This window comes from Chelonia mydas, chromosome 2 (genome assembly GCF_015237465.2).
Source record: "Chelonia mydas isolate rCheMyd1 chromosome 2, rCheMyd1.pri.v2, whole genome shotgun sequence".
In the NCBI taxonomy this organism is placed as follows: domain Eukaryota; kingdom Metazoa; phylum Chordata; order Testudines; family Cheloniidae; genus Chelonia; species Chelonia mydas.
Window position 1 is genome coordinate 103,559,316 of NC_057850.1, and position 23,033 is coordinate 103,582,348.

The following is a 23,033-nucleotide window of genomic DNA, read 5'->3' on the forward strand; positions in this document are numbered from 1 at the left end:
AATATAGACGAATCCAAGTCACTTGAACTTGGTTTAATTAGAAAAGAAAGCATTGGGCCAAATTGCTGGAAATCTTGAAATCTGTCAGAAAATTCTGATTCCAGTTCTTGCATGTACATTCCAATCTCATCGACACTGACAGCGCAACATGTCGAAAGCTCTTTTATGTGTTGGAAGTAGCAGAAAGTAGAAGTTTGAATATCCCGAGAAAAAACTGCTAGTTTTACAACAAATGCCTTCCAAGCTTCATAAAGATCCAGAATTGTTTGCCCTCACCCTGGAGACAAAGGTTGAGTTCGTTTAGGTGAGTGGTGATGTCAGTTAGAAGCATGAGTTTACACAGCCATTTGTCATCATCCAGTTCAGGGTAGTTTTGTTCTTTTTCCGACAAAAAGGCCTTGATTGCTTCAAAACAGTTTACAAAGCACACCAAATCCTTGCCACAACTTAGCTACCGAATGTTGCTGTGAAGTGGAATGTCGTTATAAGCACTGTCCATTTCTTCTAGCTTGAAACTGTCTGTGAGTCAAAGAAGATCGAGCAACAAGGAAATTCACAATTCGCACGGCTGTATTCATCACATTATTAAGCTCTGAATTAGAAATTTTAGCACACAGGCACTTTTCTTGATGGATGATACAGTGAAATTTGACAGTCGGACGGCCAATTTGATCTTCAAGTATCTTTACAAATCCCTTCTGTTTTCCGACCATGGCAGGAGCACCATCTGTTGTCACACAAAATATTTTTCTGATGTCAACTCCTCATTCTTCAAAGTGGTTTACAAAACTTTCCACTATATCTTCCCCCTTTGTTGTGCCATGCGGGGGTTTTAGGCAACAAAGTTCCTCTTGGATTTCATCGGAAGCACAGTATCTCACAACAACTGCCAAATGTGGAATGTCGTGTATATCCATGCTCTCATCAACTGCAACGCTAAACACTGCTGTGTCTTTTAATGCAGTCGTCTGCTTTTCCTTAATGTTTTCTGCCATTTCGCTTATGCGTCTCGCAACTGTTCTGGCAGAGACAGACAGTTTTTTTATTCTAGATATGATCAAATCTTTATTTGGCAAATCATTGAACAAAATCTCCGAACTGCTGAGAAAAACTTCTTTTATATATTCCCCATCTGTAAACGGCTTTCCGTTTTTTGCAATGCACTGTGCAATCTTGTAACTTCCTTCTGTAGCTTGATTTTTACTTAAGCTTTTAAAAACACTGCTTTGCTTCTCATATCCTGCTACTGCCTTCTTGATTGATTCAGTCTTGTCTACTTCCTCAAGAAAGGTTTTCTCGTGCTTCGTTTCAAAATGTCGTCGAACACTTGATGTGTGACAAACAACACTTTCACAACAAAAAGCACAAATTGCACGGTCCTTCTTTTGAATAAATCCAAATGTGTCTGTCCAAGAAGGCTGAAATGAACAGACATCTAACTTTGCTTTCCTAGGAGCTGCCATTTTGTCAAATGTACCCCTCAACTCTCAGTGGGAAAAGAAATGGCGACAGAGGACACGCACAAGGTCAAACGTGGTCTGATATAAGCAGCAAACCAGGACTTAAAAATATCCCAGTGGCCTGGAAAAAAATTTAAGATGGGGGTGCTGAGCTGTGCCCCCTATTGCCCCTGTCTGCACCCCTCACTGCCCTAGGCTGGGGTCAGTGGGCCACAGCGGGGGGCGGCTGCAGAACCCTGGGCCTAGGCCAAGAGCAGAGCCTTGGGCTGGTTGCCGGTACCCCAGGCTGGCAGGAGGGCTGAGCAGGGCCGGAGGCCCGGACCCCAGCTGGCAGGGGGCTGGGCGGCTGGAACCCCAGATCCGCAGCGAGGTGAGCGGGGCCAGCGGCTGGTATACCAGGCTGAGCGGGGCCGATGGCCGGGACCCCAGCTGGCAAGGGGCCCGTGGCAGGCCGGGGGTTCTGTTCACGCAGGCCGGCACTGGGTTGAGCGGGGCTGGTGGCTGGGACCCCGACTGGCAAGGGGCCGGCGGCTGGAACTCCAGACCGGCAGTGGGCTGAGCGGCTCAGTCCGCTGCCGGTCTGGGGTTCCGTCCGCCGGCTTCTGCCAGCCAGGGTCCTGATCAACGGCCCTGCTCAGCTCGCTGCTGGCCTGGGGTTCCGTTCACTCAGTCCGGCAGCAGGCTGAGCGGGGCCAGTGGCTGGAACTCTAGACCGTCTGTGGGCTGAGTAGGGTGGCGGACAGACGCCCAGACTGGCAGCGGCTCACCTGCTGGCAGTCTGGAGTTCCGTCGGCTCCTGCTAGCTGGGGTCCTGGCCACCGGTCCCACTCAGCCCGCTGCCAGCCGGGGACCCCGGCTGGAAGCAGTGTGCCAGTAAAAATCGCTTGCGTGCCGCCTTTGGCACGCGTGCCACAGGTTGCCAACCCCTGCCCTAGTGCATAGATCCACCTGGGTTCTGGTCCCTCTGTGCCAGCGGAGCAATGTAAAGGGGCTAGATCACTGTCCAGAATCAGGGCCAGGATTCTTGCAGTCTTGCACCACATTAGATTGCCTCTGAATGGCAAAATAGGCTCATGTCTATTTGATTTTGTTAAATCTGTACGTACAGTGCTGGAACTGAAGTGGAAAACATGATATTTAGTTGTCCCACTGTTTCCTAAGTAGAGTTGTATGAAATTGGCAGAGCTCGTTATGTTTTATAGGCACTATTTCCTTTTACCTAGTTTGGAAAAGCATGGTATCCACCTCATTGTGTTTTTTTAAAAGTAAAATTTTATGTCTTGAGCCAGCTCTGCAAGTAAGTAGATCTTTATGTCCCTGAAGTAGAGAATAGACCTGGTGAAACTCTTTGCTGCAAACATATTCCTTTCCTGTTTATGAATTACTCATGAGCCAGTCCTGATTTACTTCTCATGTATGTATAAGTATTTGCCAAAAGTGTGGACAAATAGTTTTTAGTAGGGCTGTCAAGCGATTAAAAAAATTAATCGTGATTAATCACACTGTTAAACAATAATAGATAATACTATTTATATAAATATTTGTATGTTTTCCATATTTTCAACTAGATTGATTTCAATTACAACACAGAATACAAAGTGTACAGTGCTCACTTTATATTTATTTTTATTATAAATATTTGTACAGTAAAAATAAAAGAAACAGTATTTTTCAGTTCACCTAATACAAGTACTGTAGTAAATAATCATAAAAGTTGAGTGTACAAATGTAGAATTACGTACAAAAAAACCTGCATTCAAAAATAAAACAATGTAAAACTTTACAGCTTACAAGACTTACAAGACAAGTTTTTAAGGTCAGGCTTGACAAAGCCCTGACCGGGATGATTTAATTGGGGATCGGTCCTGCTTTGAGCAGAGGGTTGGACTAGATGACCTCCTGAGGTCCGTTCCAACCCTGATATTCTATGATTCTATGACTACTCAGTCCTACTTCTTGTTCAGCCAATCTCCCAGACGAACAAGTTTGTTTACATTTACAGGAGGTAATGCTGCCCGCTTGTTTACAATGTCACCTGAAAATGAGAACAGACATTCTCATGGCACTGTTGTAGCCAGCGTTGTAAGATATTTATGTGCCAGATGCACTAAAGATTCATATGTCCCTTCATGCTTCAACCACCATTTCAGAGGACATGCATCCATGCTGATGGTGGGTTCTGCTCGATAACCATCCAAAGCAGTGCAGGCTGACGCATGTTCATTTTCATCGTCTGAGTCAGATGTCGACGGCAGAAGGTTGATTTTCTTTTTTGGTGGTTTGGATTCTGTAGTTTCCGCATTGGAGTGATGCTCTTTTAAGACTTCTGAAAGCATGCTCCACACCTTGACCCTCTCAGATTTTGGAAGGCACTTCAGAGTCTTAAATCTGAGGTCGAGTGCTGTAGCTATCTTTAGAAATATCACATTGATACTTTCTTTGTGTTTTATCAAATCTGCAGTGAAAGTGTTCTTAAAACAAGCAACATGTGTTGGGTCATCGTCCGAGACTGCTATAACATGAAATATATGGTGGAATGTGTGTAAAACACAGAGCAAGAGACATACAATTCTCCCCCAAGGAGTTCAGTCTCAAATTTAATTAACATATTTTTTTTTAATGAGCATCATCAGCATGGAAGCATGTCCCCTGGAATGGTGGGCAAAGCATGAAGGAGCATACGAATGTTTAGACTATCTAGCATGTAAATACCTTGCAATGCTGGCTACAAAAGTGCCATGTGAATGCTGTTCTCACTTTCAGGTGACATTGTAAATAAGAAGCGGGCAGCATTATCTCCCCTAAATGTAAACAAACTTGTTTCTTTTAGCGATTGGCTGAACAAGAAGTAGGAGTGAGTGGACTTCTGGGCTCTAAAGTTTTACATTGTTTCGTTTTTGAGTGCAGTTATGCAAAAAAAATGTACATTTGTAAGTTGCGCTTTCACAGTAAAGAGATTGTACTACGGTACTTGTATGAGGTGAATTGAAAAATACAATTTATTTTATCATTTGTACAGTGCAAATATTTGTAATAAAAATAATATAAAGTGAGTACTGTACACTTTGTATTCTGCGTTGTAATTGAAATCAGTATAATGTAGAAAAATGTCCAAAATATTTTATAATTTTCAATTGGTATTTTATTGTTTAACAGTGCGATTAAAACTGCGATTAATCATGATTAATTTTTTTTAGTTAATCATGTGAGTTAACTGCGATTAATCAACAGCCATAGTTTTTAGCATATGGGGACTGTTTGTCTTTGATATGTTTGCCCTCCTTTGATTAGCCACCTACGATAGTATTTCTAATCTTTGCTGGAGAATAATGAATAACATGGACTTGGTAGGAGTTTCAGACCAACAATTATCTCTGCATGTTTTGGGAGTCAACCATTTTAAATAATATCTGATTGTCATCTCAATGCCCAAGAATAATGATTAGTATGAACCTACAAACAGTAGTGGAATGAAATCAAACCACTTATTAACACATATATTTGTGAATATTTATTGTTATCGTTATGTAACCAGCTCTGCCAGAAAACCTGGTCTGGTTGTTATTTTTTGTGCTTACTTATCTAGAGGCTAATTTTCTAAATTTTGTTTGACTCAGATAAAAAAAACACTAGGCCTGTTGATTAGTTCTCAAACAGAGTGGATAAAAAGGTAAAGGTTTCTGGGGAAGATAAATGGAGGATTTATGTTATATAGTGTAGTAATTTCAGACTAGGCATTGTTAATATGCCTAGCACCAAAATACCTAGCTGCCACAGAAAATATTAAGAACAGCATCGTTTCTATCAGAAAAAGGACCAGACTCGCCACACCTCCTTTGTTTTGTGCTGCTTTTGTAAGTGGGGTCACTCCTGGTGACTTTTTTCTGGTGGAAGCATTGCTGGACTATCCTGCTGCCATTGTTACTGAGGAAAGATCTCTGAGAGGCATGAATTCTGTACTATGCTCTAAAAGTAGCAAGAGTTTGGTTCATCCTGCTCTCTGATGTAAGGAACTCCACAGCCAAGGTCCTTCCACTGAAAATACCCTGCCACAACCTCAAGAGTTTCACCTGGGCCACCATCCGCCTCAGCCTCCCTGTTGGTTCCAACTATCATTGTTGAGAGAGAAGTAGCCTTTGTGATAGTTAGGTCTCTGTGGATACTACTGTTAGGATAAAACAACACCTCATGTCCCGTCTAGTTCATCTGTGTTTCTTGTGGCAGCCTGAATTATCCTGTCTTGGTCTTGGCTTGCTAATAGTAAATTAGTGAGATCATCAGTCCATTTACTGACCTCCACAGAGGCTTCCTATGGGCATTCTGGAGTGTTTGACAGCAATGCATTCTGTCATCAGGAACTGTCTTGTTCTAATGTTCATGTTGAATTTATTGCTTGTGAAAGGTGCCGACCTGACAGCACTGAAGACTGAAGTCTTACTTATCCCCTATACTGGTACAGCACAAGCAGCAGCTCTGCAAGCTTCTGTATACAGCCCTGCCAGTGTGCCTCAGCACAACCTGATGGGGGCCTTCTATAGGAATGAGAGAAGAGTTTATTCTCCGTTGCCAGTTTAGCACTTGGTCTGTCTGCTGAGGTTGCCAACAAGTGTTAATCATGCTGATGACTTTTGTAACACAAGGAACTGTCTGAGACGACTAACCTTGTTTGCAAAGGTCACTGTACAGCCATCAGATGCTAACACCTTTCAATCACTACCAACTTGGGCTGGAAATTGGCATCACATTTGATAACAAGTATCCTTTTTCTCCCCCCGCGCACATACACCCACCCATGAAGAATCTTCTGATTTCATGCTTTCCAAGGAAAAAGCCCAAAATTCACACTCCCTACTCTTCATCTCTGATTGAGAAGCTCTAACATCGGTGGATATTTTGTAACTTTCAAACAATATGTATATTCTCTTAGGGCCAATATTGCAAGGGGCTAGGTGCATCTGAGACCTAACCAAACTGAGGCATTCAGCACCACTTGGAAGCACTCATCACCTTGCAGGATTAGACCTTTATTGATCATCTTCAACAGCAACTTTGTGCTGAAAAGCTTTTCTGTTAACCTTGGCTGCTGCATTGTTGCCTTATGTGCCAGGAATATGGGACAAAATGCACCACCAGTACTGTCCTCTATGTGTGGGACACTACTATATATGTGCCAACTTTTCATTAGAATGCTGGCACTTCAGATAACACCACCATGTTCTCCAGCCACCAGAAACGAAGTGGTTAAGATGCTGTTACTTCTTCTCTGTTTTACCATTTATAGCATACAGTTGAACAAATGCCAGATTAGCCATTGACTAAATGTAGTGTGATATCAGCTAGATGCATGCTTATATACTGTGCTGCAAAATGTTGACTTCCAGCTGAGTGCATTAAAATGGCTGCCTTTTATTTTACTGTAGGCTAGATGCCAGTGGTAATTGAAAATCAAGTAGGAAAAACCAGTGTTTCTCTTAAACGGCACATATTCTTTTTTTACATTCTAAACCAAGACTGGAGGCTCCAAATACAAAATGCACAGTGCCTTTGTGTGGAATACAGGCTTTCTCCAGCTTCACACTGGGGACATGCTATGAAATCAGTTGGACAAAGGGATGGGAAAAACAGTTTATCTAGTAAGGTGTTTTCACTTCTCAGTGATGGGGAACAAAATAGTAGGAGCTTCGTCAGGTAAACTTGAAATACTAATCTAATGTGTGAACACAAGGGTGGTGTTTTAAATGTCCCTATTATTGTTATTACTATTAACTTTTTCTGACAGAAGAGTTTAGGTAAGGCCTCTTCATATTGTAATGCTGCTGTTATTTAATATATTTAAAACATACTAATACAATGTTTTGTTAAAAACAGTAAAGGAAAACTCCCCTATTTTTTTTCCTTTCCATAAGCAGAAAGAATCTGGCTCTTCTGTCTGTCCTGCACACTGGACTCTTAGAGGAGGTAAAACGGTCGGAACTAGGCAGTATATCAAATTAACTGTTGTAGTGTCCAAAGATAGGAACCAGGAGATGCTGGCAGTTACCTTTCTGTGTTCTTCTAAATTAGGCAGTGTCCCCAGCAGGTGGCTCCAGCCCCAGTTTTAAACCAGGAAGTGGAAGTAGGAGCTGAGGCATCCCTCGATTATTTTTTTTTGAAGCTTTTTGACAAGGATTCCAGCCCTGGATTTATGGGTGTATGTGATTTTATTATTGAGAGGTGGTAATTTCTCCAAAGTTAAGATCGCAACTACAGTCCTATTATAAAATTGATTTTGATTTCCTCTTTCTAGTGTGCCCAAGCCCTCCCTCCCCCAAAAATCCAGAAAAATCTGTAGACTTTCAAATTTTTAGGTTTAATTTTCATTGCCTGTTTAATACTTTTTGAAAACTGTATGATTAATGTCAAACAAATATTTGCTGAGACTTCAAAATAGCTCCTTTTGAATTGTTTGCCAGCTGTTTAACATTTCATTATCCCTATGTCTGCCCAATAAATCACATTGATTCACAAAATCTGAAATATAGATGTTTTAACACTGACTCAAACAGTCACTAATTAAAAACAGACATGATTCTCTGTCAGTGAAACAGATGGAGGAAAAAAATGTCTTTGACTTGTGTACTAGCGTGGCTACTTCTCAAACATGAAAGAACTCCAGGATCTGGTAAAATGATTCTTCCTCCATTCCTTACCAAAATGGCCTTGGCTTAGGTCAGGGGTGGGCAAACTTTTTGGCCCAAGGGCCACATTGAGGTGTGAAACAGTGTGGAGGGCCGTGTAGGGAAGGCTGTGCCTCCAAAAACAGCCTGGCCCCCACCCTCTATCCGCCCCCTCCCACTTCCCATCCCCTGACTGCCCCCCTCAGAACCCCTGAATCATCCAACCCCCCCTGCTCCTTGTCCCCTGACCGCCCCCTCCTGGGACGCCTGCCCCTAACTGCCCCCCCAGGACCCCACCCCCTACCCAACCCCCCCCCCCCCCCCGTCCCCTGACTGCCCTGACCCCTATCCACACCCCTACCTCCTGATAGGCCCCCCCGGGATCCCTGACCCATCCAACCCCCCCTCACTCCTTGTCCCCTGACTGCCCCCTCCCGGGACCCCCATCCCTAACTGCCCCCCCTTAGGACCCCACCCCCATCCAACCCCCCCTGCTCCCTGTACCCCCCCCGGGACCCCCCGACCCCCTGAGACCGCACCCCCTATCGAACCCCCCCGCCCCGCTCTCTGTCTCCCGACTGCACCCCCCCCCGAACCTCTTCCCCATCCAACTGCGCCCTGTCCCCTGACTGCCACCCGGACCTCCTACCCCACTCCCCCCACCCCCTTACCATGCCGCTCGGAGCGGCAGGACAGGCTTATTGGAAAGCCTGGGAGGTGGGCGGGGGAGGGGCCAGAGGTTAGCCTCCCCAGACGGGAGCGCAAGGGCCGGGCAGGTGGTCCCGCGGGCTGGATGTGGCCCATGGACCGTAGTTTGCCCACCTCTGGCTTAGGGGGAATGTGCAGAGATCCCTTTTCCATGTAACTGAGGAAGAGAGTTTGAAAGCCTGATTTTTTGCAGTGGTACCGAGCACCACTGCTCCTACTAACTGCAATTGGACTTGTGGGTGTTGAGCATTTATGAAAATCCAGCCCTAAATGCTTAGATACTGAACTCAGTACAACAAAATCATATATAAAAACACACCCAAATGGCTCAGCGTTTCACGTTATTGGCTTCGTGATGGTAAACACATATTTTTATACTGAGTAATAACAGCATACTTATTATGTGGGAAGTTAAGACTGAGTCCTTAATGTTCATTTCCTTGCTTTTAAGTGCTTGGGTTTTGTAAGTGATGTTGTCACTTAGCAACCCTAACTGGATTTGGAACAAAGTGTTTTTGCTTTTGGAATGTATGCAACATATCTATAAAGCACTATTCATTGAGTAATATTTATATTTTAAAGGTGGTTGTTGTCTCAAAGCTAAGTAAGCCTGATGTTGTATTCTAGTCATGAGATCTGCATCCCATGCTATTTATGACCATTAAGATTTTGTTGCCTACTTCATTGTCTGTGACCATTGTCTGAGTAAACATTTGGAAATGGTTTCAGTAAAGCAAAATTATGGTTGACATTAAAATGGATTCTACTTGGTATTTAAAAATGTATTTTTCCCATATAAAATATCTACCTTGAAAAGAATTTCTATGATGTTGGACTCTGTAATATATTAATAGCAGCCATGCACTAACCAACTGATTGGAAGTAAAATGTGTCACTTTAGAAAGTCTTCATAATTTATTGCGTTTTGGAATTTTGATGGCACTTGGTAACCATAACTCTTAATGAATGGTGGCATAATGAGTGCAATTAGAATACCTCCTCCTTTTTAAGATCCTTTGCCAACATTCAAAATACTACCAAGCAATCGTACTTCTTGAATGTGAACTGAAATTTACTCCTGCTCTACATTAAGATGCTCTTAAACCACCAGGGGCCTGATTTGTAAACCAGGGACCAGAACTTCAGCCAGTGTAAATTGACTTAGCACCATTAACGTCAGTGGATCTACATAATTTCACACCAGATGAGAATCTGGCCTCAAGCTTTTTTTTTGTAGGCACAATTTAGCATTGACAATTTACTAAGAGCATAGAATTGTGCCCACAAAAATGGAAGCCTGGTCTGAAAATCAGGCCTTGTAATTCTCTAAGCTATGTGCAATAAAACTAGTGAATTGTGAAAATGTTACTTTTTAAAAACAGATAAGCCCACTTAATTTTAAAATTTCTGCACTATTTGTGATACATCTTTCCTCTTTCTTGCCATCATACAAAAGGAAAACTCCTTACTGTGAGTTGTTATGACTCTAGGAGGCAAAAGACCAGTCAGCTATACCACTATAAAAGGCAGAGGCCTATCCCTTTCCTATCAGTCCTTTGAATACCTCAAGTCTGTTATTCAGTCCTCTTTCCCCACCCCCCCCTTCTAATTTTTTTTAGTGCGAGTTTGGTGCTTGTTAACACTTGTTGTATTGACAGCTCTGGAGGCTCAATTCCTCTGCTTATCAGGTACCTCAAACAGGTACCTTATGGGGAGTAGCAGTGAAAGTTTCTGCAAGCTGCTCTATCAATATGCCCTAATTCTCATCTGAAGGAACTAACTCAAGGAGCTAGAGGGTAGTTGTCTCCCTGCTTGTTCAATCCTTGACCTTTGCTGAAACTGCCAACAAGGGTGCCAGTTGTGTTAGTGTTATTTTGTGATGTGGACGCCTGTCCACGGGGAAAATAACACCAGCCAACTCATTTCACATAGGCCACTGCCCAACTATTCACTCTTAGCCACTGTTGATCACAGCTGACTCTCCTTGCGTTCTCATGAGGGGTGAGGCAGCCCTTTCATCCTTTCTGCTGTGTAACACTGGTTTTACTCAGTTGTCTCTTGGGGTACGTCTACGCTGCTGCTGGGAGGTGAAATTTCCAGCTTGGATAGACGTGCACAGGCTAGCTGTGTTTGAGCTAGGATGCTAAATATAGCCATGTAGCTGCCACAGTGCAGGCAGCTGCTTAGGCTATCTGCCAGAGTACTTATCTATGGTCCTGGGCAGGATTGTACTGGAGTGGCTAGCCTGTGCCACTGCCCAGACTACTACAGCTACATGGCTATTTTTAGTGTGCTAGCTCGGTCAAAGGTAGCATCTGTGCATCTCCCTGAGCTGGAAATTATGCCTCCAGCTGCCGTGTAGACTGACCCTTAAGCACTCATACAGCCAGCCCTGACTGAGAGTCCTGTTCATCTGTGATATACACTAGCAAGTAAGTCATGCTTCTGGCTCAGTCGCTCATCATAGGTTAGGACAACTCATTGACTGTCTGGATTTGAAGTGTACTGAATCCTTGTGAAGTCTGTGCTGAGTTTGTGGAACTACTTTGCCCCTCTTAACCATGCATTGTGCTTAATGACAGCTTCCACTAAGTGAAAGGATTGCCATTCTTTCTGATGTGGGTGGGATAGTCCCAGTTTTAATGGATCTATGCTGCTTCCTGCAAGCCAATGTACTGACTGTAAGCCCCATTGTGTTCCACTCAGATGAAAGGGTCTGCCTGCCCAGGTCCAGTGGCAGGATTAGGGCCCTCATCTGTGCCAAAGTTAAAGTCCTCAATAAATGTTGGGCTCCCAGACATTGCATTGCAGCATTTTGACAGGAGTAGCATTGCGTCTCAGTGCAGCTTGGTTTCACATTGATGCAGTATCACACACTGTGCAAACATCAATATCAATGGCCCAGCGTTGTGGCACTGAGGCATTACTTTGTCCACAAAAACTGTCCATGGGAAATGCTGTATGCTGGTTATTTTGCAGATTGGCGCTAATCACCAGTGAGAGGCTGGCAGGTAAAACTAAGTGAACAGGCTCAGGGGAGAACTCTAAGGTAGGTATGGAAGGCACAAGACATCTCAAAGCCAGATAATATATGCACCAAAGAAGCAAGTACACAATAAAGCATAAGATGTTTCTTGGCATTTCCAGTGTTATCAAGACTCTGGCTAACTTTTGCAAATTAATACTTTGTTAGGACGTAGTAGGCATATTCTCAGCTGGTGTGAATCAGCATTGCTCCCCTGAAGTGAATTGAGCTATGCTGATTTTAAGCCAGCTGAGAATTATGGATTGTAATGTCTTCCATAGGTACACAATGAAAACTCATGTACACCTATGCACTAGGGACCTGCTCCAGAGCCCATTAAACCCTGTTGAAAGACTCCCATTGACCTTAATGGGCTTTGGATCAGAACCTGATCTTGCCTGCATTCCCACATGTGTTAAAGTTTACTAATTCGCTGATGTTGGCTCAGTTTGGAAAACCGCTGCATCTGATGGCTGATCTGTCTGGGGGAAAAAGCAGTGTGTATTGGTCGGTTGTTAATCCAGATAAAACTAACTCCCTGTCCATTGCCATCAAGCAGCCTCCAGCTCCAGATTACAACCAGCTCATTATTAACCTGTCTAGATGGGACATCGAGCAGGTGACATCTCTCAAATATTTGGGCAGAGTTATAGACAGTGCTGGAGAATGCTTGAAAGATGTGGCCACTTGTATAGCAGCTGCTGCTGCCATGTTTTGGGCATCAAGTTTGCTTCATGGGCATATTTAATGGCATCAGGCTTGCTGTGAAGCTGCAGATACATAGAACTGCTGTTAGACCAACTCTTTTAAATGAAAAAATGAAATGTGGGCACTGAGGAAGACTGAATAACATTGAGTTGATGTTTTCATTTCTCATTGTCTACATCAGCTGCTCCATACTAAGTGGCAGGACAAGATCAGAAGATCCAGAGCCAAACCCAGCAAGCGCCTCCATTGCCATTGGTTAATTGATTGAAATGATTTCTTGGTAGAGAATATCACACATAGTATATCAGGAATAATGTCTAACTGGGTGGGTAACTTGCCCTCCAGTTTCTGCCTACAGCCATCTACAGTAAAACCTCAGAGTTACGAACACCAGAGTTACAAACTGACCTCATTTGGAACCAGAAGAACACAATCAGGAAGCACCAGACACCCACACACCACAGCACTGTGTTAAACATAAACTATTTTTTTTTAAAAAGGGAAAGTCAGAGTTACAACAGTCTGCATTCCTGAGGTGTTTGTAACTCTGAGGTTCTACTATCACAGACTATTGTGCACTGTAAGAGCCATTTTATATGTAATTCTTTATATTTTAGACCAGAGGTCCCCAAATGGTGGGGTGCACCCCCTTAGGGGGGTGCCACAGAACATTTTGGGGGGGGGAATGGCTCAGTCCTGGGCCAGCCCCCATGGAGGGGTGGGCAGGGGCACCACCCAGCTCTGCTCCTGCCCCCAGCTGTGACCCCAGCCTCGGGCCCCTTATCCCAGTACATGTCTCCCACTCCTGCCCCTGGTTCCGAGGGGTGGGGGGAAGACAGGGGTAAGGGAGGGCGTGAGGTAAAAAGTTTGGGGACCAATGTTTTAGACTTATGTACATCTTTGCATGGAACTAAGGTCAGTTTGCATATATAGTGCATGAGAAAAAAAGCCCTTTCCTTTGGGGATGATAAGTTAAATGTACACTATAAACATCCTTAATTAGGTATTGCCAGCTTGAAAAATGATAAATGCACATCACTTTTCAGTTGTTTGCTGTAAAAATGACTGACTATATTTTTGTCCTTCATAGTAACAGTGAATGCTGCAATGGTACTTAAGCTGTAAAAAATATCCTAGGAGTTTTTCAGTCACTGTTAAAATATTTTGTTCACAATGATGGGATTTGTTTTTTCTTACCTTGTTTTGGACCGGTCCAGTGCTTAACCAATATAGTTCTGATGTCCCATATAGTTCAGTCTAAACGAGATGTGACCTGAACGTTACCGGTTGAAAGTATCTGAGAGTGTTGCACTGGCATTCAGTAAGTTTCTGGGCAGAGATCAAGGTGTTGCTCTAGCCTCTAAACTGCTAAATATTTTAACCTCTGGGCCCCTAAATGATTTACATCCTAGTCTGTTAGATGTCCTCTCTCTATGATACTGCTGCAGTTGTAACGGTTAGATGCACTCAATATCCTATGAAGAGACAGTGTCTAAAGTAGACTAGGATCTAAATAATTTAGAGATCCACTGGTTAAAATGTGTTTTTTTTCAATGAGGGGTACCTTACTCCTGGAATTCATTTTCTCCTCCACCCACTTAGTCTATCAGAACCCATATTTGTTAACTTTCTCAGTGTGCTCCAAAGCCCCTCCCCCCCAGGCTTTTGAAGAGAAACAAGCATGTAGGCCTACAGGACATGAAGGGTCGTGGTTTTGAAGCCTTGTGAGAGCTTTCTTCTTTGGGCGGCAGTCTTATTAAAGAATTTTGAAATTGAACATTGTGCTGATTTTTAGATCTGGTGGTTTCTTAAACAATGCAAGCATGGGAAGGGTGATAAAAATTTCCATTGTGAAAAGCTACTGGAATACATTAATAAGTAACACAGAGGAGACTGAATAGCAGGTAACTTCTAAGATCAAGTATTCTGTGTTATCTTAGAGTACTGGCAATTACAAAAGTTGGCTCAAGTCAGCTGTTAGTTGTGACATACTGGGCTCCTTTTAAAGGTGTATAAAAAGGCTTGTGTTGCTTAGTTTTTATTTTAGCAGTAATAGGGCCAATTTGATGCTATCAGATAAAATAGAGTCATGAATATATGAGTAAGGAACATGTTGAGATCATTGTGCTTTAAAAGCCACCTTTTTGAGTCTTTGTCTAGCTAGTCAGGCTACGATATAATATTTCTGGTAGCTGGTGATTCTGTGGCTCATTGCAGTAAAATGACATGTCCTATATGATATGGTGTCAAAGGAATATAATTGTATTATGGAGCTATATAAATGTTATGGAAAAGGCAAGACATTTGGATCAGGAGCCACTGATCATTTAACAACATTCTTATTATGCCTTTTATTAATACACACTTAGCATTTTTTTTGGTATGTTAGTGTTGTCAGCAGCAAGGTTAATAGATTTTTCTATGGCTTTTTTAAAATAGATTCTGCAGCAGTTATCATCTTATCTCAACAATCCACTAATGGCCATAACATTCCAAATATCCTTGGCTGAGTAAGAATCTTATGAAATGTGCTAGTTGGCTTTAGATTCTGATGAAGCTCAATGGAAGAAGTGGGAGGCCATCACTCCTTTCACTTATCTCTAGAGATGACTGGAAATAAAGAATGAAAATCTAAACAAAAATATCTAAGCCAGCTCTGCAGTGGGGACACTGTAGTTCACTGAATGGCAAGGTGATCTTTCTGCCAGTTGAATTTAGGAAAGGATTGACATAATCTAGATTGATGCAAATACAATCTTTAAAACTCTTTGATTAAATGGTGTTACTTTATCAGTAATGAGGACTTGCTTGTCCTTCCTTAGAGCCCAGGGCAAGGTTCTGTTCTTCCACCTTGTGCCCCGTCTACAGAAGGAACATTTTGGGGAAATTTCCCACTATTGCTAATTCTGAATATAAACGAGGCCTGTGTGTGTTTACGCACAAACACAGAAAGGGTCAGGGAAGAGAGGGCTTTGCTTTACAGTGGCTTTTGTATTGGTGGGAAAGGGTGAAAGGTGACTTTTTTATAGGTGATACAATGCAAAGAATTATAAATAAAACCCATGAAACTAGTGTCCTTGCAATAAATCAGATTGCCTGTTCCCTGATCTTTCATGACCACCTTGCAGGTCATATGACATCTCCTGATAAGAAACCCCTGTCATGGGTTTTCCCCCGGGCTGCAACCTGGAACTGGGGTACCTCTGAGCCCTCTGTTTCACCAGTCTGGGTTCCCTTTCACACTGTGACCGTGTGACAAGCTGCAAAGCCCTCCAAGCTTGCCCTCATACAAACATCCACACCCAGCCATGTGCATGAATGCTCTGCCAGCCACTTCATAAACCAACAATAGAAAGGCTCCAGCCAGAATGCTCTCCAGCCTCGGATCCCAGAGCTATAACGTTCTGAGCATGACCAGTATGAATTTATTACCCAGTCCACCCCACCCTCCATGTAGAGTGGACAATGCACTAGACCCCTGTTCCTGAGCAGATTTCCCTTTGCACTTCAACCAAAGCACACTATTTTAGGTAAAAATATAAAACAGATTTAGTAACTACAGAAAGTTAGATTTTAAGTGATTATATGTAATAGCATACAGATCAAGGAAGATTACCTAAGAAATAAACAAAATCACAATCTAAGGGCTTATCTACACCACCAGCTTTTAGCGACAAGACTGTGTCGACACAGCCTTGTCGCTAAAAGTCAGCGTGTGTAAATGCTCCTTGTTGGCAATTTTGCTGACAAAATACTTCCAGCTCCGCAAGCGGCGTTAGTTTTGTTGGCAGGAGAGCGCTCACACTGCCACTTGCATCGGCAAAACTTTTGTCTTTCGTGGGAGGGCTTTTTTAAGTACCTGTGGAAGACAAAAGTTTTGTCGACATCTTTTCATTGTAGACATACCCCAAGTCTTATACACTAGACAGGATTTGAATCAAGCAGTGTCTCACCCTATTAGTACAAGCAGGTTAGGTTTTGCATACATAGGCACGAATCCTCTTTTCCAGCCTGGGACCAGCATTTCCCCAATTCAGTCTTTTTCTAAGGTGTTTCCAGGTGTTCTGTTGTGTGGGGAGTGAGACCCGTTGGTGATGTCATGTTCCCCTTTTACAGCTTCTTTCATAGGGCGGGAACCCCTTTGTTCCAAGACAGTTAGTGGAAAAAATACAGGTACCAAAAAGGAGTTCAATACAATGTGATTTAGTGACAAGCCCTTGCATCAGGGTGGATAAAAATCAATGATTTTTTTTTAAAAAAAAATTTAAATTGGATTTTTTAATTTAAATTGGATTTTTTTGATAAAATGCTTTTTGAGGAAAAAACTTATCTAAAGATAGTTTTAATTAAGACACATTATAGCTCAAAGATATCTCATCATGGAATAGGGATTATAAATTCTAATTCTATAGTATGAGACAATATATTCATGTAATGTTTAAGAAAAGTTTTGTAAATGAGTTCCAATAGTTCATGGATTAGGGACCCAATTTTACGGGGGTTCCACAGGCTTCTGTATAGATTATTTAGGTAAATCTTTCTATCTACCCAATGGGACTCAGTGCTCAGTCTAGAAGATACTATCAGAGATGCTTAGTTTTGCAGTTCTCAAACTGTGGATTTGTGTCTCCAGAGGTAACATGCTTGCTAACAGCAAAAATGTTTTAAATAAATAAATAATATATAGAGGTGAGAAATAACAGACCTCAAACTCTATTGTCCCTCTGCAAATTTGTGTACACAGAGTCAATCCCTTACCTCTCTCTAAAAGTGCAAAGTTTCAGAAAGTTCAATTAATAGAAGATTGTTGGGGGCGTAATAGATCTGGACAAGGAAAAGAAGTCTGGAGATACATGTGAGAAGTGAGGGACATATGCTTGTTCTGTGAAAATATTATATGTTTGCTGTTGAAGAAAAAAATCCAGAATACTTAACGTTGTTGTTTTAGTTAAATAAAACAATTTAAATGCCTGTCTAGTGATGTTCTCCTCCTAATACAGCCTGGCAAGAACATTCTCCAAATATTAATGATTAACTTGTTGAACTGGAGATAGTTCACTTCCCAATGACTTCATAAATATCTGCTTCAATTACCTTTGGAAAATGAAATAACCAAACAATCATTCATTTTCTGATATAGCTGTAAAACTAATCTGAAAAGTTTTCAAAATAAATCAATGTTTAAAAATGTATAGTGTGTACCTTCTAAAAATGAAACCTACATCTATCTCTGAGTTGTGAAGAATATGTAGTAAGGTTATAACAACCAACAAGAATGCACTTTTATGTAGAAAACCATGATTAAATCGAGTCTTCCTGACTAGTGATTTAAATCAAATCCACCCTGCCTTGCATGCTCCAATGAGTCATGGCAGCCATTATCCATAGGTTGTCTGAAAGGTCCTCAGGTGAGGATAAGCCTTTTCCATGGCCCATTGTCTTTGTTGATGGACCATTCAACTTGAATAGCCCATTCATGATGTGCTGGCTAGCCTGAATGCAAACGAACTTTTGGGTGTTACCCAGGAGCAAACACAGTTGAAATACAAATACATATTCAATATTCATAACTCCAGATACAAAATGATACATTCATACAAATAGGATAACCATATTCAACAAACCATAACTTTTTCATAGACACCTCTCATGACATATATTGTACAAGATGCTACATAATTATATCATAATCATATTACTATGGTGAATATGTGGTGCAGAGTGTCACAATCCACCCTTACTAAATTGGGAGAGTATGTTGAAATGAAGAATTTATTTGGTATGCACAAAATAAAATTTTGTTGATGCCAAAATAACATTTAAAACAGTGGGATCAGATTTTTCCAAAGTTCTCAGTTCCAACAATTGGAGCCAGGTTTTTCAGAAGAACTCAGCTCCTGTGTAGGCACCTAAATTGACTTTTTAGCAGTGCTTAGCTCTTAGTAGCTCCCACCATTCTCAGTGCGAGTGGTTGGGTGCTAGGCACTTCTGACAATCTGGCCCATTGGTTTTCAAATTTGGAGCATGTGAACTGGAAGTAGATTTCTTATGAAATCTTGAAAATGTAGGTAAATGAATGCTCTGTATTAAACACTAAGTTTTCCTCACTTAAAGTTGTGCAGTATAGTGGTTACCATAACCAGATCTGCCAGCAGTCTGGGACAGGGTATATGGCACCTCTGTTTTCAGGTTCTCTGGGGCATCTGCAGTAGGTAGACTTCATCTGTTCAGAGGCTCTGTGCCTCCACAATGGCTCTGGGACTCCTGTCCACCTCCTTATCTCCTTAATGGAGGTGGTAGCGCAGGGGAGCCACAGAAGAGGTAGCACAGCCAAGGGCTGTTTTTGTTTCCTCAGTAATCTCTGCAGGCTGAGGAGAGGGTGAGGTGTGTGCGTCCCACCCCCTGCCTGTCCCACTCACTGTTCCTTCTCACCATGCAAATCCTAATCCTCATCCCTCTAGAAGGGGGACTATGGGATTGTGGAGTGGTTGATCCCTCATACATTCCCACACCCACAATACCTTCTGCCATGTTCCTCATGGTGTGAATAAACCGGACTTTCCCCCTTCGTTAGAGAGAAGCTGCTGAGACACGTGATTCTTGGGTTGATAATATATTTAGACCATTTATATAAATAACTTCCTTGGTGTAAAATAGTATAGCAATCCTTTATGATGATGCAATTATGACTTAGGGGTCTACCATATTATGACATTGCTTGGGTTGTTTTGATTAAAGATGTTTGCAAATGACAACTCTGCTTTTGCTTTCATCAGAGGCCAGCAGAAACGGTAGATGAGGAAGAAAATGAAGAAGAGGGAGATGAGGGAGAACTGAATGGAGATCAGGGAGAGGAAATGGGGGAGGCCGTTAATGGAAATGTTCTCCATAATGAGATAGAAGAAAATGAAGAGAAAATAAATGAGAATTATGAAGAAGAGCAGGAAGAAGAGAATCTTGGACAGCTGGAGGAAGAGGGGTCTTTCCACTTAAATGGTGAAACTAATGAAGAAAATGGTGAGGAAATGGAGCCGTTTAATGATCACAATGATCTTCATCCTGAAGAAGAAACAAAAGCACCAGAGGACTTTGACAATCAAAGCCAGGTAACCGCTTATTCTTTCAATTTTTTGTTTAAAAAAAATAGATATCGCCTCATTCATTCCAGCACTAGCGCTCTGTACTGCAAATGTAGTCCAACTCAACCACGATGAGGCCCTTGGAGTCTCGTGGAGTTTCAGCTTGCAGGAAAGCGATTTCCCCTCATTTACAACCCCTCTCATCTTATGGCTACAACTGCAGAATTCTTTCTTCAACTGGCAAAGAATGTATTTGTTGCTCCATCACTCTGGCAGGTCTTTGTCCTGCCTTTGTGGGTAAATGGGGTACTAGAAATACAAGACTCCTGCACTCTCAAGAAGAGCAGGGTGATTGTATATTTCAGTCTTCACTTCCTCTGTCAGACATAGCAGGGGGACAGTGGGATGCACACAAGCATGTCTATTGGTTCATGAAACCAGTACCTTGTTTGTTTGGCTGAGTTGCCCTGCACAGAGGTTGCATTTAATAAGTGTTGCTGTCCTCATTTCAGGGAAGTCTTATTGATTTATTTAATTTTTATATTTTCAGATAGAAAAGGACTGTTAAAATAAACAAGAATCTTAAAGGCAGGGGATTTCTCTTCATGGGATTTTAAAACACAAGTCTCGTCCCTTAGGACAAGGGGTGGGGCATGCCACAAATTTAGGGAGAGGTGCCTGATGCTGTACTGCTCCATTTGCTGATAGGAGAGGTCTTCAACAGCAGGAAATGGAATAAAAAATGTCTGTGTCACGTATGAAAAACCCCAAGTGTTCGGTAACCTGAGCAGTGGATAGATTTCCTGAGATTATGTGGTGCATGTGTTGTAAACTTAACATGGCACTCCCTGACTGGATTCCTCCGTGTCAGGGATAGGACAACTGGGGCCAGCTGTCTGATTGTATACCATTAAGAAGTGAAAGTTGCTGTACCTCCCATGATGCTTCACAGGTACCAACTTCCCTTGGTGCCGGTGGGTGCTCGCACACCTCTGGCCCCGCCCCCGGCCCCGCCCCCATCCCTGCCCCAACCCCGCCCCTCCCCTGCCCCTGTTGGACCCCTCGCCAAATCCCCGCCCTGGCCCCGCCTCTTCCACGAGCGCACCACATTCCTCCTCATCCCCCTCCCTCCCAATGCTTGCCACGCGAAACAGTTGTTTTGCGGCACAAGCGCTGGGAGGGAGGGGGGAGAAGCAGGACGCGGCAGCTCCTGTTCAGGGGAGGAGGTGGAGGCAGATTGGAGGTGGAGGTGAGCTGGGGTGGGTCGGCAGGTCGGGGAGCTGCCACTGGGGACAGAGCAACCACCAATTTTTTCCTGTGAGTGCTCCAGCCCCGGGCACCCACAGAGTCGGCGCCTATGTGATGCGCAGGATAGTCCCTGCCATATTTCTAAATTTGGGATTTATTCTGACCCATTTGTATGACACACAAGGACATTTTCAAATAAAGATTACCAGATAAATATGCAACAACATTCTCATCAGAAGTAGGATTTATTATTTTCTGTGCTTGATATGTTGATGGAATGCTTTTGGGAATGCTGTGGAGAATATGAGAAGGTTTATGCCACAAAGTGAGACTACATCTTTGGGAGGTTCAATTTAGAAGGGATGTTTGCTCAGATGGGGCTATAAACAGGAAAAATATTCTAATTTGAGCAAAGGTTCTGGTACTTTCACCTTTTTTCCAATTTATCCTTACCTGATGGGAAGACCCCAGGTTTGTATAAGCTACTCAAGAATGTTATGTTGGTGACTAGCTCGTAGATATTAGTAGAAATTCTAGTGTGGCCTACTTAATTATATATTTGTTGACATGCAATGAAGTCTGTTATCTGTGAAGCTTAAAATATCGATTTTTGGTTCATTTTTTCTCTAGATTGATTTTCATCTGGAAAAAACATCAAATCCAAGAGTAACTGTCACCAGTCCACAAGAAAGTGAAAAAAATGACCAAACCAATGAGTATGCTGCTGTAGCATAGACTTTTTAAAAAGTAGATTAGCAAAAAATGAAGGATTGTAATATTTGACATTTAAAGCATGTTGTTATCTGTGATTGATAATTTATAATGTAAAGATACAGTTGAGTACCACCTATTGAGTCTTGAAATGATAATGCCATATGGATGGACAGATAATGAACATCCTATTAAAAGGAAGATTTAATTATTTTCACAATATGTGGCTTACTGATGAGATTTTAGGGGGAAAATGTAAGGGTTTCTGTTTAGAAATACTATAAATAAGTGAGCTATTCCTTCTTCATTATCAGATGATAGTACTAGAATCAACCCCATGTGTTAGTCTTCCAGTGTGCTCCAAAAAAGCATGTTAGACGTCAGAGTTTTTCAGCAATTTTGTTTAGAAAAGAACATTTTTGTGACTTCTAATGGAAAAATGTATAATGTTTTTCTTAGATTAATAAACAGCTAAAATATGAGGTATACTTAATTTCCAGGCTTATAATTTAGAGGTAATGGGCCAGATTCTCCTCTTGGTGGAGTTCACCCACATAAAACTGGAGTCGAGAATCTATCCTAATTAGATGTTCCAAACTTTATAGTGGCTTTCCAATAGAGCAGCAGCATTAGTGGTGGTTCTGTTAACAAAAAGCACATAAATAGCACTATAAATAGAGAGGGGGAGAGAGAGACTTCAGTACTGCAACCTGATCCATGTACTTGGATCCCTGCCGCTGCAGAAAGACCCACTGACTTCAGTAGAACTCTTCACAGATGCAGGAAGTCTGCATGCACATAGAATCATTTGCAGGATTTGGGCTATAGAGTAGAATTGGGCAACATTTTTCAGACGCATAATTTATTTGCTGAAAAATGCAGTTTCACTTGACTGCAAACTAGTCAAGCAACTGGCATGAATTTGCTGAATAGTTCAGACCATTTTTTTTGTGGCCGACTTAGGACCATTCACAAAATGGCTGGAGGAGGTGATGTTGAGTAGAGCAGTGCTTCTCAAGCTATCTGATGTGGGGGACTGGCAAAATTTTTTTTCCAACGTGCGCGCAGACCGGCAGCCAATGGCTCGCAGACCGGCACTGGTCCACGGACCACCACTTTGAGTAGCACTGTAGTAGAGCACTTATCTGTGATGTGGGAGGCCTGTCTTCAGTTCCTGCCTCTGTCGTGGAGCAGGGATTAGAGATCAGTCTCCCACATCTCAGGAGGGTGCCCTAGCCACTCGGCTGACGGTTATAGGAGAATAAACCATATCACTTCCTCCTCTAGTTCTTCTGTGTACCTAGCCCTTTGTTTCCTTTGCTTCCAGAAGTGACTGCTGTAAACTAGAGCTGTTGATTAATCGCAGTTAATTCACACAATTAACTCAAAAAACTTAATTGCAATTAATCACAGTTTTAATCGCGCTGTTAAACAATAG

General features: G+C 42.3%; 1 protein-coding gene across 4 annotated transcripts in view; it reads left to right on the forward strand.

Moving 5' to 3' along the window:
* DCDC2 (doublecortin domain containing 2) overlaps positions 1-23,033 on the forward strand; it is a 139,956-nt gene that overhangs the window by 111,070 nt on the left and 5,853 nt on the right. For all 4 annotated transcript variants that reach the window (XM_043540045.1, XM_037893046.2, XM_043540043.1 and 1 more), the window contains 2 exons: positions 19,334-19,663; positions 21,515-21,600. In XM_043540045.1, the coding sequence (XP_043395980.1) occupies positions 19,334-19,663; positions 21,515-21,600 (416 nt within the window). The remainder of the gene's footprint in view (positions 1-19,333; positions 19,664-21,514; positions 21,601-23,033) is intronic.